Source organism: Phalacrocorax carbo, chromosome 10 (assembly GCF_963921805.1).
Source record: "Phalacrocorax carbo chromosome 10, bPhaCar2.1, whole genome shotgun sequence".
Lineage (NCBI taxonomy): Eukaryota > Metazoa > Chordata > Aves > Suliformes > Phalacrocoracidae > Phalacrocorax > Phalacrocorax carbo.
The window spans coordinates 9816312-9831112 of NC_087522.1; the positions used below are offsets into that span (position 1 = coordinate 9816312).

General features: G+C 41.3%; 1 protein-coding gene across 2 annotated transcripts in view; it reads right to left on the reverse strand.

The window, feature by feature from the left end:
• TMC5 (transmembrane channel like 5) overlaps positions 1–13012 on the reverse strand; it is a 28793-nt gene extending 15781 nt beyond the window's left edge. For both annotated transcript variants that reach the window (XM_064461789.1, XM_064461788.1), the window contains exons 1-6: positions 12855–13012; positions 4576–4745; positions 3814–4013; positions 3460–3564; positions 815–914; positions 133–223 (exon numbers count right to left, since the gene is read on the reverse strand). In XM_064461789.1, the coding sequence (XP_064317859.1) occupies positions 133–223; positions 815–914; positions 3460–3564; positions 3814–4013; positions 4576–4649 (570 nt within the window). In that variant the 5' untranslated portion in view covers positions 4650–4745; positions 12855–13012. The remainder of the gene's footprint in view (positions 1–132; positions 224–814; positions 915–3459; positions 3565–3813; positions 4014–4575; positions 4746–12854) is intronic.
• Between the last annotated feature and the right edge of the window lie 1789 nt (positions 13013–14801).

Genomic DNA, 14801 nt, shown 5'->3' on the forward strand with positions numbered 1-14801 from the left:
TGAACACTGCAGTAATTAATTGGTTCTTTGGTAAGTAACATAAAACAAGACACTAGATACCTCTGGAGAGAGTGATAGCACTACAGCTAGTGGTTTACCCTACTGTGACTGACACAAGCTTCTGACACTTACCACTACTGTTCCTTGCAGACACTCTGTACAGCAGGAAAATCTATTACTGCGGTGCCTTGATTTTTCTGTTACTTCTTTAAGAACTTTATTCCTGTGGAAGAGCAGGGTAGGGGATGACAAGCATTATAGTATGGGTTGTAATTAAAACAAGAAGCCAAAGAAGATGCTGCACATAGTTTCACACATGTGCAGAACTAATAAAACATGGACATGTTCTGCTGGTTCTTTTTCTCTTAGCTGATACCATGACTTTTGTCCATGCTATGACAGCATGTTCTAACCCCTCCACTAACTCACTCTGGGAACAAAATTTAAATATATTCTGTGAGAAAACAAAAGGATGCTTGAGACCATGTGGTCTCTTCTCCATTTTCAGTGGCCAAGATCCAAGTTTCCTTTGAAAAGAAATCGCAAGTCATCATTCATAATCAAATCTCAAGTCCTTGATACTGTGTTTTATACTACCATAAGAGATTCTTCTCATCCAGAGAAAGGACAATTAACCATCTTTAAAATATTTTCCCTTGCAAGATCTCAACTTTTTAAAAGTGCATTAAAAAGTACTTTTAGTTCTTTCAAAGTGACAAACCAAAGCTGAGCAGATGGCAAACACCTATTCTTGATAGCGAGATGTTGGAAGTATAGTGTTTGTAAAACTAAACAGGTAAACTTTTGTTTTTACCTGATCTCTCTCTTTCTTTTCATGGTCTCTGTCATCTTCTGGATTGCTTTAATCCTTTCACTGGTGGACATACTTGCAAGGTTTCCAATTAACTTTTCCTCTGCATAAAACCCATGAAAAAAATCCAAATTTTGGAATAATACAGTAATTCTTATACAAAACCTGAAATGGATATAATAACATTCCCTGTTTTCACTGCTACCAAGGTGTGGCAAGTTCTGAGACTTATCAATACTCCCCAGAATATCCTCAGCTCCATCAGTACTCTAACACAGATGTAAGTAAGTAGTACCACACTGACTTTTAAAAAGACAAGTATCACTTGTCTGATACTTGTTTAATGTTAATACAAACAGCTGCAACATAAAGGAAAACAAAATAGTGACAAAATCCAAGATTCTGGTCTATTGCTTGATCATGGTTCCATAGCTACATTTCTATGATGCTACATACTGACTTGAAAGCTAACTTTCATTTTATTTATTCTAGTTGATATTAGTGCCCAAACTTAGCACTACCTATGAAATAGACTGAATGGTATTACCTGACAATCAGGCTATTTTCACATAGCTGGAATTCAATGCTAATTCCAGACACAATGGCTGAAAACAATCCATTACCTGGCCAAACAAATTCTAAAAAAGAGTTTAGCTTTTCTTTCTACGATTTAGCACGCATTCATATTGCACTGTGCTTCTTTTATCATGGGATTTTAGCGTGCTAGTAGAGTATAAAAGATTAATCACTAGTGTCAACACAAACCCAAGTTGTTCCCATAACCACAGAAAGACCGTACATGCAATTCTGGTGATAACCAAGAATAGTATCAGCCACACCATCCTTGGGCAAGATGCTATTTAATATTGAACCAGCTGCCTAAACTCCTACCTTCTTTGCACACTGGATCTGTTTCAAACAGGCTGGAAAGAAGTCATGAGGGTATCATCAAGTGGCCTTTCATTGCTTCTTCAAATAAAGCTATCTAAATAATATGCACTGTTTAGTAAGCCCAGATACTCCTGACGAACTGACTTAAGAAATTCAAATTTCACTTTCACAGAAACAACTTAAAAGTATACCCTTCAATCTCACTACCCGCATGCAAACATATACTTCCCCACTCACTTCTTTCCTGGGCATGCTTGACAACCGTATGCAATTCCAGATACATGCTGGAAAAGAGGTATTGAGCCCAGTCTTCAGCTGTCATGGAAAACTTTGTCATCTAATCCATTCATAAATTAATGCATTGACTATTCAAGACTTTCTTCCCAGAAGACAGGTCTTTGCTTTAAAAATCCTTCCACTGGCTTCTAACGGATTGTTTTAGAATCACACTCAATCGTGCTGAATAAGTTATATGTATCAGACTCCCATTTCCCTGGGGCCAAGATGCAACTGTTCTCTCAACCTTGTTTCATCTGATCATTCAAACACAAGTGACTGTATTACTTAAATGCAGCCGCCCTCCAGCTATGAAGCAGATGAGTTTAGCCACAGCTTTCCTTGCCTCACCTTCCCAGTAAGCTAACGGCCAGCCTGCGCAATGTTACACCCCCCTTTCGAGCTCGACCCTCTAGCATGGAAGGCCCCAACTGACTGATACACCTGTTAGTTAATGCACATGTTGCAGGCTTCTTCACTGTATTTACCATTTAGATCTACTGGTCCCCTGATGTCAGTGTCATTTCTACTTTGAGCCAACTTCCTCTGTAGCAATCAAAAAGAATCAGAAAAGCACCTGTGCCTCCTCAGGGAGGTACTTCTTGAACTTTCAGCACCTGGACGTTTTTCCTCTAGTTGATTTTGTTAGAAATACACTCTCTCCTTCCTATCAGTTATTAAAAGTCATGCATGATAGAAATAGGACATTTCCAAACATTAACTATGGTCACTCATAGAGTGAGGCATTTCCAGGTACCAATAAAATCGTTGCTTTTTAATACGAATACAGGATTTTGCTAAATCAGATCTCAAAGACCATGTTCTTAAAGATGAAAAAGAGAAAAAACCTCAAGAATCTCTCAGTTTGGGGGTACAGAGAGATGGTATTAGGTAACAATTACAGAAAATAACTCTTAATTACATTCCAGAAGCAGCAGACAGGAACTGAACTGATTGTAACAGAAAAAATTACCCATTATGGGAAGAACAGTTCCTACCCAGAACATGAACAATGAATTACTAATGCTAGTCTAAAACAGAATCCAGATGATACTATTCCAGACCCCCTGTATTTTCATGAATATTATTTCTAATTACTATTATAGTCTAGAATTTACAGGGAGACAATATAGTGAACAATTCACTAAAGACAGTCTCAAAAATGCATCCCATCCTCCCTTTATTCTCTCCTGCAATGAGTCTCTTCAGACAAGCGTGTAAGTTTGTTTTATGTTGACCCACTTATAGGGAGTTCAGGTTAAAATTGGTAGGCATTACATTTTCATTGCTCAAGAAACAAAGATCATCACCTTCAGAAAGATATTGAAAAATCCAGAATAAAAGAGAATTTATGTTTTATGATTCCTTTTATTACATGAAGATCTTCATACCTGAACTAGAAGGCTTTTAAATATTTACTACTTTATGGAGGGCAAGGCTGACATTCAGTGTTCTGATACACCACAATTCTAATACCTTACCTTCTGATATATTGGAAATTCTGTGGGTATAGGGGTGATCCAGCAGATCGGAGGCAGAAGGTGAGATATATGCCAGTTCTGGCTCAGGCTCAAAGGAAAGATTATCTGTTGAAAGGGATCAGAATTATACAGGAAGTTGTACACACAGAGTATCAGCCCTACTGACTAAATACAGCTCTACTGCAAACACAGCAATATATCCCATTAACCAAACTCCTAGATCTCAGTCCAATGCACATCCCAGTATTCAATGACTTATGCAGTCCGTACAAGTCTACAGGACTCCCTCAGGACAGAGTAAGCCATCATTTGTTCCAGTGTTTCTGTAAGCTGTTCACAGGAGAAGTTACATACCTGTGGATTTTCCATATGGCCTTCTGCTCAGGACATTAACTCCTGATAAACCTTCACCGTATTCAGAGCCGTGTCTCATGGAGCCCATTGGTATGGCCAGAGAGTAATTCTGTCCTCTTCCACTGCGCTCTCCATAGGATCCAAGCAGTGAAGAATCATAAGGGGTTTGGTGAGAGAACAGATTGTTTTGAGAAATCCACCTGTGTGAGCAGCAAAAACGAAAACCTTGAGTGTCACAAAAACGCTCAATAGATAACCTTAATAAATTGTTACCTATTATCAAATTTGCATACATTATAAAACAAACTCTGATACTGAGAGGTATTTTGTACTTAGAACTTCAACAACGTAATTCTGGTTTGGTCATCAGCTGAATTAGAAAGAATAAAACTTTTCTCCACCTGAAGTTAGCTTGGACTCTACCTAAACAGGAATAACTGCTTGGAAAACAAGGACATCCAAGCTTATAGCACATTGTGAAAATTACTGGAACTAAAAAATATCCATGACATTTTACCATAAATCCTAAAATACACTTAACTGAAAAATTCATCTAACACGTAAAAAGCAAACATGCCATTTCTCTTGAATGCTTCCTTCCTGATAACAGCTTTAAAAATGTCTGTCTGAGAATGCAAGCATAAAGGAGGGATTAAAAAAATTCCACAAATTACAGCTCTGGAGAAAAAGTTTCTCCTGCGTATAAATACAGAATTTAATTTCTTATGGCACAGTCACAACAGCAAAATTAAACAAACTCACCTTCTATCAATTTCCAGTGTCTCTGAGAAGTGGTAGTCTGGATTTTCAAAGGCTTCATTGTAATGATAAGACATGACAAGTCCTCAATCTGAGGGATGAAATCCTCCTTATCGTCCTGGTTTCAGCTGCAATAATTTTCCTCCTAGTAGCTGGTATAGTGCTGTTTTGGGCTTAGTATGAAAATAATGTTGATAACACACTGACGTTTTAGTTATTGCTAAGTAGTGCTTATACTAAATCAAGGACTTTTCCAGCTTCCCATGCTCTGCCGGGTGCACAAGAAGCCGGGAGGGGAGGGGGCACAGCCAGGACGGCTGATCCAAACTGGCCATAGCGATATTCCATACCATATGATGTCATGCTCAGTATATTAACTGGGGGCAGTTGGCCAGGGAGCAGCAATCGCTGCTCAGGGACAAGCTGGGCTTTGGTCAGTCGGCGGTGAGAGATTACATCACTTATTTTTCCTGGGTTTTGTTCCTCTTTTTTTTTTTTTTTTTTGTTTGCCTTTTCACTACAATTTATTATTATTTTTTATTATTATTATTATTATCTTAATGATTAAACTGTTCTTACCATAACCTAAAAGTTTTCTTACTTTTGCCCTTCCGATTCTCCCTCCCACCCCACCAGGGCCAGGGAGGGTGAGCAAGCAACTGGGTGGTGCTTAGTTGCCAACTGGGGTTAAACCATGACACTTATTTTCATCTACTGCTTCATTAATATGTTCATGGGAAGACTGATTGTAAAATAGATGCATGCATGTACAAAATGAAAAGAAAGGAACTTCATTTTAGCATCTTAGAAGATTTTGCCACCCTGCTAACAAATAACATGAAACAGTATAAATTAGAAATGGTTCTAACTTAGTGCTATTTACCATGGGGAAATTAGGGTCCACCTCACATTGCAACTAAAATGGGAACTAATCTTTCTCTATAGTAAGCTCTTTACAGAGCTAAGGAGCTGGATTGCCACATGAAGTCTTCCCCAGCACTGACAATGAAGCCATGTTTTTAGAAGCAAATTGAAACATTAAGGAGAAGATAAGTTTTCTCTTTCCTCTTCATACAGGAGAAGTCAAATACAACAAATTTTCTCTGACTGCTACATTTCCAAAGCCAAAAAGGAGGTGAGTCTGCCCACTTCCTCACTAGCGGCCTTAGCTGTGAACAAGGGACCCACTGGACCACTGCTATGTACACTGCTGACATTATTTAGAGACCCACTCTTAATGAGTGATCTTCTAATGACTTAACCTGTAAATAGGTTTGGTTTTAGCTTTATTCCTCAGTGTACTCCATTTTAGTCTCAAGCAAACCAGACCTGGTCAGAGTTTAACACATGGAAGTCCAGGTAAGTCAGTGAAAGCCTTATATTAGAAAAACATAGTCCAAACTAAACAGACAGTTCTTGCAATTAATCAAAAGTCATACTTAAAATTAAAAAGGAAGCAATTTTTAGCATTTGTTCTTAAAGGCACCATGCCAAGTTTGATCAGCTGGCAAGCTATTCAACAACAGGGAAGGAAAAAAAAAAAAAACGATAAAGGATACATCTGGCAAAATTCATCAGACCCTGCTTTTATTTCTGCTCCAATTCCTAGAACAGCAGAGCTGAATCTCATTTAACAGTACAGTATCAACCAACTTTTCTGTCTGCAGTGGTTTTTATGTGCAATTTCTACTGCAGTAAGGAAGTATCCCATGAAGAAAAGTACCTTCTATGATTCTATGATCTTCAAAATGAATAATTGTACAGTGTCTAGTTTCTGAAGGCTTGTCAAAATCTTCTCATTTTGCCAAAATAAGCTCTTAAATTACTATCGTGTCATTTACAGACGTAAAGATCTTGGATGACAGTCTAAAATCTTGCAGTGTGATGTACAGTTGTAAAACACTGCCCAGGTTTTGCACACTGACTTGCAAAGAGATTTGCGTATAAACGTAGGTGGTTGATTGAATTTGAACTCCTAACATTTTAATCAGAACATTGTCTACACTTTCATTATAGCCTGATGAAGCACGCCATGAGGCCCATGCCTTCAGCAAACACTCAGTAAAAAAGCATACCAGGAAAAATCTGAATATGCAGTGCGTCACCCATACCTTCTGTAAATAGTGGAATGTGATTACTGCCAAGAAGAAACTATAAACATAGTCTCCCCTAGGTGGAACTTGTGTTTTTTCAGGCAACAATTTCACACCTACAGAGACAGAGTGAGATTCTTATGTATTCAGAAAAGTAATTACCAGAGCCTTTCCTTATGGCCAAAAAGCCCCAATAAACAGCCCCGGAATCTAAGGCTCTTACACAAAAGTAATGGGAAGTTTAAATCTCCTGAGAGGTAGGCTTTCTTTCATAGGAACCATGTAGCTCCTGATGATCTTCTGAGAACTAGTTCAGAATATATCTGAAGTTTTATACAAACTTCTGCAAAGAGTTGCGTGGGAAACTAAATTTCCCCCTATAAAAGTATTCTACGTTTCAAACTGTAATGAAAAGCTAAAGAGGAAAATATGACTTTCTCAGGGGAAGACAATTCTCAGACAATTCTGTTTGAAGTGTGTGCAAAATTACATTTTTCTATTTTTTTAAATGGTTTCCCAGGAACCTAACTCAGACTCAGCCATCCAGAATGTTGGGAAGCCTGCCAGCAAGGCAGCTGGAAAGCTGACCACTGATCTAAACAGCTCATCAACTTGCGTGGTCTTCATTCAAACTGTAGAGAGAACAGATATTTTGATGGAAATGTATGGGTTGTGTAGAATCAGCATTACCCAGAAGCAAGCTGGTAGGGAAGCATCAACCAGCTATGTCAACCAATTTGCTGAAGTGCAATCAACCAACTGAAACATATCAGCCTGACTAAAAAAATATATCCATCACATCTTTCTCTTGCTCATTTTAAAGACCTCTTCTAGGTATAGCCATAAAGGCTTGCTAAGACACTCAAATAAGCCCAAGACAGACTGTCTATTGGTTTCATCATTATCCACTTCATTTCCTTTGAGTCGTAAGATGTGTTTTATGCCAGGATTTCTATGAAAATCCACAGGGATGTTTACAGTCTAACATTGAACCCAGCATCTGAAGCCACTCTGCTTTTTTTCCACTCCCAAAGTTTTAAGTGTTTTAAATAAATTCCCCATGTGTGCTGAAGAAAATTCAAATCTTCACATTTTGTTCCTGAAAAAAACAGAGATCTTCCTCTTGCTACCTGAGACCACTAGATCCCAAACCAGGTAATGCTCAAGCTAAACCATTTTTTTTCTTCTTTTTGACCTGTCATAGGATGCAGTAAACCATAGCTCCAGGAAAAGCTATGACATTTAGACTTAGCTTTCTCTTTAAAGAGTTATTATCCGGGGGGGGGGGGGGGGGGGGGGGCGGGATGGGAGATAGCTGGAGAACAGAGGTCATTTGTGAAAGAAAGATAAAAAGCAGAAGCTTGACAAATCTTCCCTTTGCAGAGGGGCATCCATTTGTTGCACAACATTTTGGATTCTGGCAAGCAACTAGACAAATCTTGTGTTCTTCCTCTTGAGACCAGAAGGGTTTAAGATCAGTGGGTTTGATAATCATCGATATGTAAATAAGTAACAGCATAGGTGGAGAGTCGGTGCTTTCCACTTAAATCATTCCACACACAGAGTAACGATATAGAACAGGAAACTTCAAGCAGTGCAGGCTGATGCTTCTGGATCACTTCCCAGAAAAATAACTGCCTTCATGTCACAGACCAACAGCCTTGACAAAATATTCCAGGTTAGTTTCATTCACTCCTCTACAGGTAATTCTCAGCTATAGACACTAATCATTATTTAGAATATCAAACAAACAAACATTAATATCTTGCTAAAATAGCACTTTGTCCTGGTATCAAGTTTCAGGAAAGCCGCTTAGACCTTCAAGTCATTTACCTGTAATCCCTCAGTAAAAAGGATCACAAAGTAAATTCTACTTACACAAATATTGAAGAGGAATGGAAACAGTAAGTTCCAGAACAACATCATAGTTGACTTAATAGTGTTGAATGAAGGTAGCAGAACTCATGGAAGAACAGATTCAGAATCCATAAAGGTGTTTCAGTTTTGTCGGGTACGACTGGACAGGGCTTCACTGTTACCTATGTTATTTTTATTCATGAATCCTGTCCGGTTTAACATGTTCCACACAGTTTCATACTGAAAAAGTCAGATTGATTTCTGGAAGCCAAAAAAGAATCTGAGACACAGACCAGAGTTAAAACTAGATTACATGCTGCATCAACAACTAGGTTCCAGTACTGACAACTACTCTTCCGCTATCTCAATCCCAACAGTTTCAACACTGCTGCAACAAACCAGGAAAGCCTCTCAGAAAATCTTAAGAGCCTATGAACTGACACTAATCATACACTACACTCAGGAAAACCTGAACTTTAATTGACATGTCAGCAATGAAACAAGTGTGAATCATACACAGAAGTGAAAGGGACTTAGTTTTTATGCATATTGCCAAAGTATGCAGTCTGCACTGACAAGCACCACCTCTTACTGGCCTTCCATTGTTTTCATTGATGTCAGCAGGGTCAGTTACAGGACCCAATGTCAACTTTGTTATTTTAGACCTTCAATCCATTTCAGCAATGTAAACTGTGCCTCTGCTACAAAAGATCTTCCCAGTGAAAGATGACATGTGGTAGCAATAAAGACTCATCTGCTTAATACTGTATAGGCAAAGGACAGACAACCAAATTGGGAGGGGAAAGGAGAGAGTGACAGCATCCCCATAACGGTCACAATGATGCTGTCTCTCCCAACAGCTTGTTGGATCTCAATCTCACAAAGGAAGGTATTTCCTAGTCCTATGGTGTAATGCTACCTACCAGAATCCCATCCTCCCTGTCCCCCCTGCCCTTCTTGGTGAGAGTGGGATGCAGAGAGTAGCCAGGCAGGCTGGCAGAAGCAGGGAGGATAGTGTCTGTCTGATACAGGGGAACATCCTACTGTCGGACTCTCTCTGCCCTCAGCTGGCTGCTCCCATTACCTCCAGCTACTGCTTCAGCAACATGAGCTCTGCTCCTTATTTGGTCTTTATCCACTTTTCACACCTACTCGCTTGTTTGCCTTGTCCTTTCCATGTAACATTCCTCTTGTAATTTCCTCCCCTACCCTTCCTTCCCAGATACAGTAAGACTACAATATTGTCATCTGGTTCACTTCATTTGCAAGATAAATCCCTTTTATCACCTGTGACTGCTTAGATAAGGCATTTGGGGAAGAACTGCTGACTACTTTGTGTTTGCAGTCTCAAGCAGGATTCTACTTCTTCCCCTGAGTTTAGACACCTTTATTATAAACATGCTCCTGAAACATTAAAAAAACTGTTACAACATATAGTTAAATGTTAGTGTCCTGGAAAGTGTCGTAAAGACATGGCACACACTTCAGAGTTTTTGCTTAATGGCATTGGATGAAAGTTCAGATCCTTCATTAATTCTGTGAAATTCATAGTAGGCTCCCTAATCTACCATGCCACCCAAAGGGCTCCACAGAATCACAATTCACATCGACTGAAGTACATATCACAGTGATTTTGCGTTATCTAATGCTTTCCCCAGAGACCCCCTCTAAAACCAAGTCTCTTTTTGTTTGATGCTTTGTTGCTTTTATTTTCTTAACTCTGACCACAAGTAGCAAACTTAATCCATTGGGAAAACTATGAGCCCTGGGTGAAGAGGAACAATCAGAGATATATAATCACTAAATTAGAAATAGGGAACTGAATAGTAAGAACAGAATACATGACAGAGAGAGGAAAGATTATCAAGAATAAGAAACCATGAACAGAACTCTGCATTATTTCTTTAACACTTGAAGGACATTACATAGCTCATAGTCTGACTGTTATGGGGGAAAAAAGGCTAAGGCAAGAATCACGTTGTATCAGTGCATGTCGGTCTTGTGACCAATTTCCAAACTGCAGACTAGCACGTTCTTTGCATATAGCAGGACTAAATCTTGCTTTGCAAAACAAGTTTTTTAAGTCTGCCTATTAACCAACAACACCAGCTACTTGTATTTGAAGGAAATGTCTGGTTACCAAAAAAAAGAAAAAAAAAAAAAAGCTGTTGTGAGCACCTGTTTGGGATTAGTTTTCTACTTCCAGTGGAAAGGCAGCCTACCACACCAGGTCTATCAGAGGCATGAGATACTGTTTACTAGAGCAGTTCTAATGTTTTGCCTTAAAAGAAAGCTTTCTTTATTCTTTATTCTGTACTTGCAATAGATACCTCTACAGTTTAAATATTACCTTCAAATTATACTTTAATGAGCAGTATCAGTTACAGGAGTCTCATTCACAAATTCAATCAGAAAAGCTTATGATAACTGCACATATGGCCATCTTAGATAATAAACAGGGTTTTAAAAGATACATGGTGTTGCTGAACTAAAAGAAGGGCACTGTTCTGTTTATAATTTCTAGCTTAACTTCCTGTTAGGGCATTGTCATCATATTACTATTTGCACAAGCAGCATTTAATATGACCCTGAGGGAAAACAAAAGCTATTCACAATATTCTAGCAAATCAGCTACAAAGCTGGAAAATGGCTGAGGAGAACCAGACAGAAGAAAAGATAACTAGTTTTGTCACAGGTTTCTCTTAACTCTTCAAAATCCTTACATGCAGTTTTCAAATTGTTGAACAAATAATTTCACATAAACTAAATATGTATTTTTCAGACAAAATAAGGCTACATTAAAATGCAGTGTAACGTGTTAGTACATTAGGGTTCTATTCTACAACGAACATACAGAATCTATGGACTATACAAGTCACAATTAGAGGCTTTTTCACAAAAATGTGAAAGGGGACACCACTGCAGAGCGCTAGTTCTTCTTATGTCAGCCCATACCATACCGCCTGACCACTTTCATGGCAAGAACAGAAGTCCTCCCAACTAAGCTTACTCGGGGGGATGGGAGAGAAAAAAAGAAAATAAATGCTGAAATTGATTGCTTTGGGTGGCGTACTGACAGAAGAGCCTGGATCAGGTGCCATTTCAACTCCATTGCTTCGCACAGCAGGATAGTCCACTGCTATCCTTATCCCATGCCAGGACTGTCTCGCATGGGCAGGGTCTGACCAGCACCCACACTTGAACTATCACACCTTGAACGTGGCTCCAGAGCTACTGACTGGCTGCTTCTGCTACATGGAGCAGGATCAGGCTGTGGTCGGTGCCAGGGCTGGCAGAGGAGACCACAGTGACGCTAGGTCAGTGGAAGCAGAAGTTAGCACAGCTCCTGTGCAGTACCACAGACTGCTTGCAGGCTTGCTTAACTAACAGAGCATTACTAAGGGACAGAGACTTAGCAATAAAATCTTGGGTGTAAAGATCTGGCTTTTAGATGTATTTAATCTTCTGCACAGCAATATTTCAACCTTTGTAGGTTAGAGAATAAAGGAAGAGGCTAAAGAAAAAGAGAGTGATATTTAAACAGTATGCCTCTATGTTTTGAGGGAGTGACAGAATGATTGACCACAAAGAACATGAATACTTAAACCTGAGATTTTCTGCACCTATTTAATACAAAAGTTCTTCTGGCTTCCTGTTACCTATTGTAGCGTACAAAACTCACAACCTGCTCTTTGGAAAACGCAGTGCCACGTTCATTCACTAGCTAGCAGTTCATTCACTAGCTCCAACACACCACCTACACCAAAGCAAAAGCAGACATCACACCGCAAGCTGGTGATCCCGGCGGGGCTGGTTCAACACCTCGCAGACTGAATGAAGCGTGGCACACTGGCTAAATACATCACGGAAGGATGTGGCTGCTAATCCCCCATCGGACCGACCCTTCCAGGTTAAGACAGCGGAAACTCCTGTGTAACTAACGGGGTGATAAAGCTGTGAGGTGCCATGCAGCAGGGCCGACACCACAGTCAGGGCACAGCTCCGAGAGGCGCTTTTACCCCCCCGCCAGGCGGCAGAAGCCGAGTCCACCCCGCGCCCGTATGCAGTCCAGCCCTAATAGTTCTATCACTCTAAATTTAAACAGCGAGCATTAGTGAACGGCAGTCGCCTGTCCGGCAGTTCGGGTGACTCCTCCAGGCCAGGTGCACGGAGAAACCACCTGCCAGCCCCGCCGTCAGGGAGCTGGTGCAGACCCCGCTGGGAGCCCAGCGAGCTCCAGCCCCCGGCGACCCCGGCCCTACCCACCGCTGCTGAAACCGCAGCGGCGAGGGGCGCCGGCGCAGCCCCAGGCCCGGCGACCCCGGCCCTTACCTGCCTGCCGGGAGCGGGCTGCCTGGCCCCGCTCGCCCGCGCCAGGTGCCTCGGCGCCCGTCCCGGGAACCAGCACCCGCCCCGGCGCGGCTCCTCCCGGCGCCACGGTCCCGCCTCCGGCCCTGAGGCCGGGCGTGCTGCCGCGGCCGCCCGCCTCGCCTCCCTTCGGAAACGGGGAGCCGAAGTCCTGCTCTTACGGCGCAGAAAGGAAAACAACAAAACAAAGGTCCTTTTCGTGTTACCTGCTATAGAACGCGCTGATCTCCAAGATACTCTGTCTCCTTCCCTCCATGAATTAAAATGTGCTTTGCTCTTGGCCTGGATGGCAATAACACCACAATAAAAGGGCAAAGAGAAACAGTTTTCAGACGCATGATGTGCTACTTTTATACCTGGATTAATCCTTTGTAGAGCAGAGACGAGTAACGATCTTGACCTCATGTATTTTTAGTTGTATTACAGGAAGGCTCATCTAGGGGTGAAAAAAATCGTTCATCATAATAGAGACAGTAATTAGCAGCTCCTGGATGGGGAATTTAATATCAGCTCTGTCTTTCTGTACCCTGCAGGGACCAGAGGAACATCTTTAGTGTGACAGAGAGATACTGATTTTTCTTGTCTTTCTCCTCTCCTTATGTGTCTTCCTTTCAAGCAGACATGGGCGAAACTATGGACTGGACAAAGCTACAGCTGAGCACCAGGCAGGGTGCAATACAGAGAGGCCAATGAAGTGCTGGGGTGGTGCCTCTTGCAGGAATTTCTGTCCCAAAGCAGCACAGCAGGGATGCCTCTATTACTTTAACTACTCCGTAGTAGCTGGATGTTGCCAGCTGGGCTCAGGGTTACCCCAGCACGCCCACCACACAACAGCCATTGCCAGACTGGTGCCCGGTGCCCTTCCCGAAGGCTAATGCTGTCCTCTGAACAGAGGAGCATCCCCAAGCTGATGTGGGGCCCAGCAGCCACCACTGGGAGAGGCACAGATGAGAAGGAAGCAGGGTGAGGACAAGACTGCCTCTGCTGTCCCACACCTGTGCTCTGCCCATAACTTCTCTCCTTTTTGCTAATACTGTACAGAAATAGAGAATCACAGCCACTTATGCGTTAATACAGCTTGTTACACCATTTTGGCATATTTTATCTCCCCGGAAAAAACACACGTCTTAAAACTTCCAGCAACTATTCCTAAGTAACTTATCTGGTCAGCAAGATTAAAAACAGACAAACAAATGAAAAATACTCCTGTCAACCTTTGAATTAAAGGCACCCTCACTAGCCAGTGAATAACTGGTAACAAATCAATTTGCTCCAGGTTCAGGAACTGTGCTGTTGTCATGGCTGAGGATCACTTTTACCAAATGGCTAGTGCTTTTCCAGCTCCTAAACAGGGTAAAATATGTCTATCCTGTACCAGACACATTCAACATGGATTTAAGTGAAGCTTTCTAGTACTACTTTAAGATTTTCTTTTGCCCAAAGCAACATTCCTGAAATTACTGCAGAGGACTTGTCTGCAGATCTCTTGTACTGATCCAGGAGGTGCCTGCATGCTGTACAGGCCACAGGGCAAAGCACCAGGGGTAGTCAGACACAAGATCCCCCCAAAATTAAAACTATCACTCAGAACTTCCCTGAACATAGAAGCACTTTTGAGCTGTGGTGTTATGAAGAGGAACCGCATGAAAGGAAAAGTGTCCTGGAAACACATGGTGTTACTAAATGTGACAGATGGATCTCCAGCATCACGGGAAACAGTATATGGCACTGGCTTCCATGCTCAGCACAGACTGAAAACTGCTGCTTTTGTGACTAAGGTATGCTGGACAAATAACGCACAAGGGGAATCTATCAAACCTACTGTACTCCCTGCGTGTGACTGTCGGGCTCTGGCAGAATAATCCATTCTCTCCTCCTCAGCATTACTGTTTTCCCACCCAGGATTGCTTT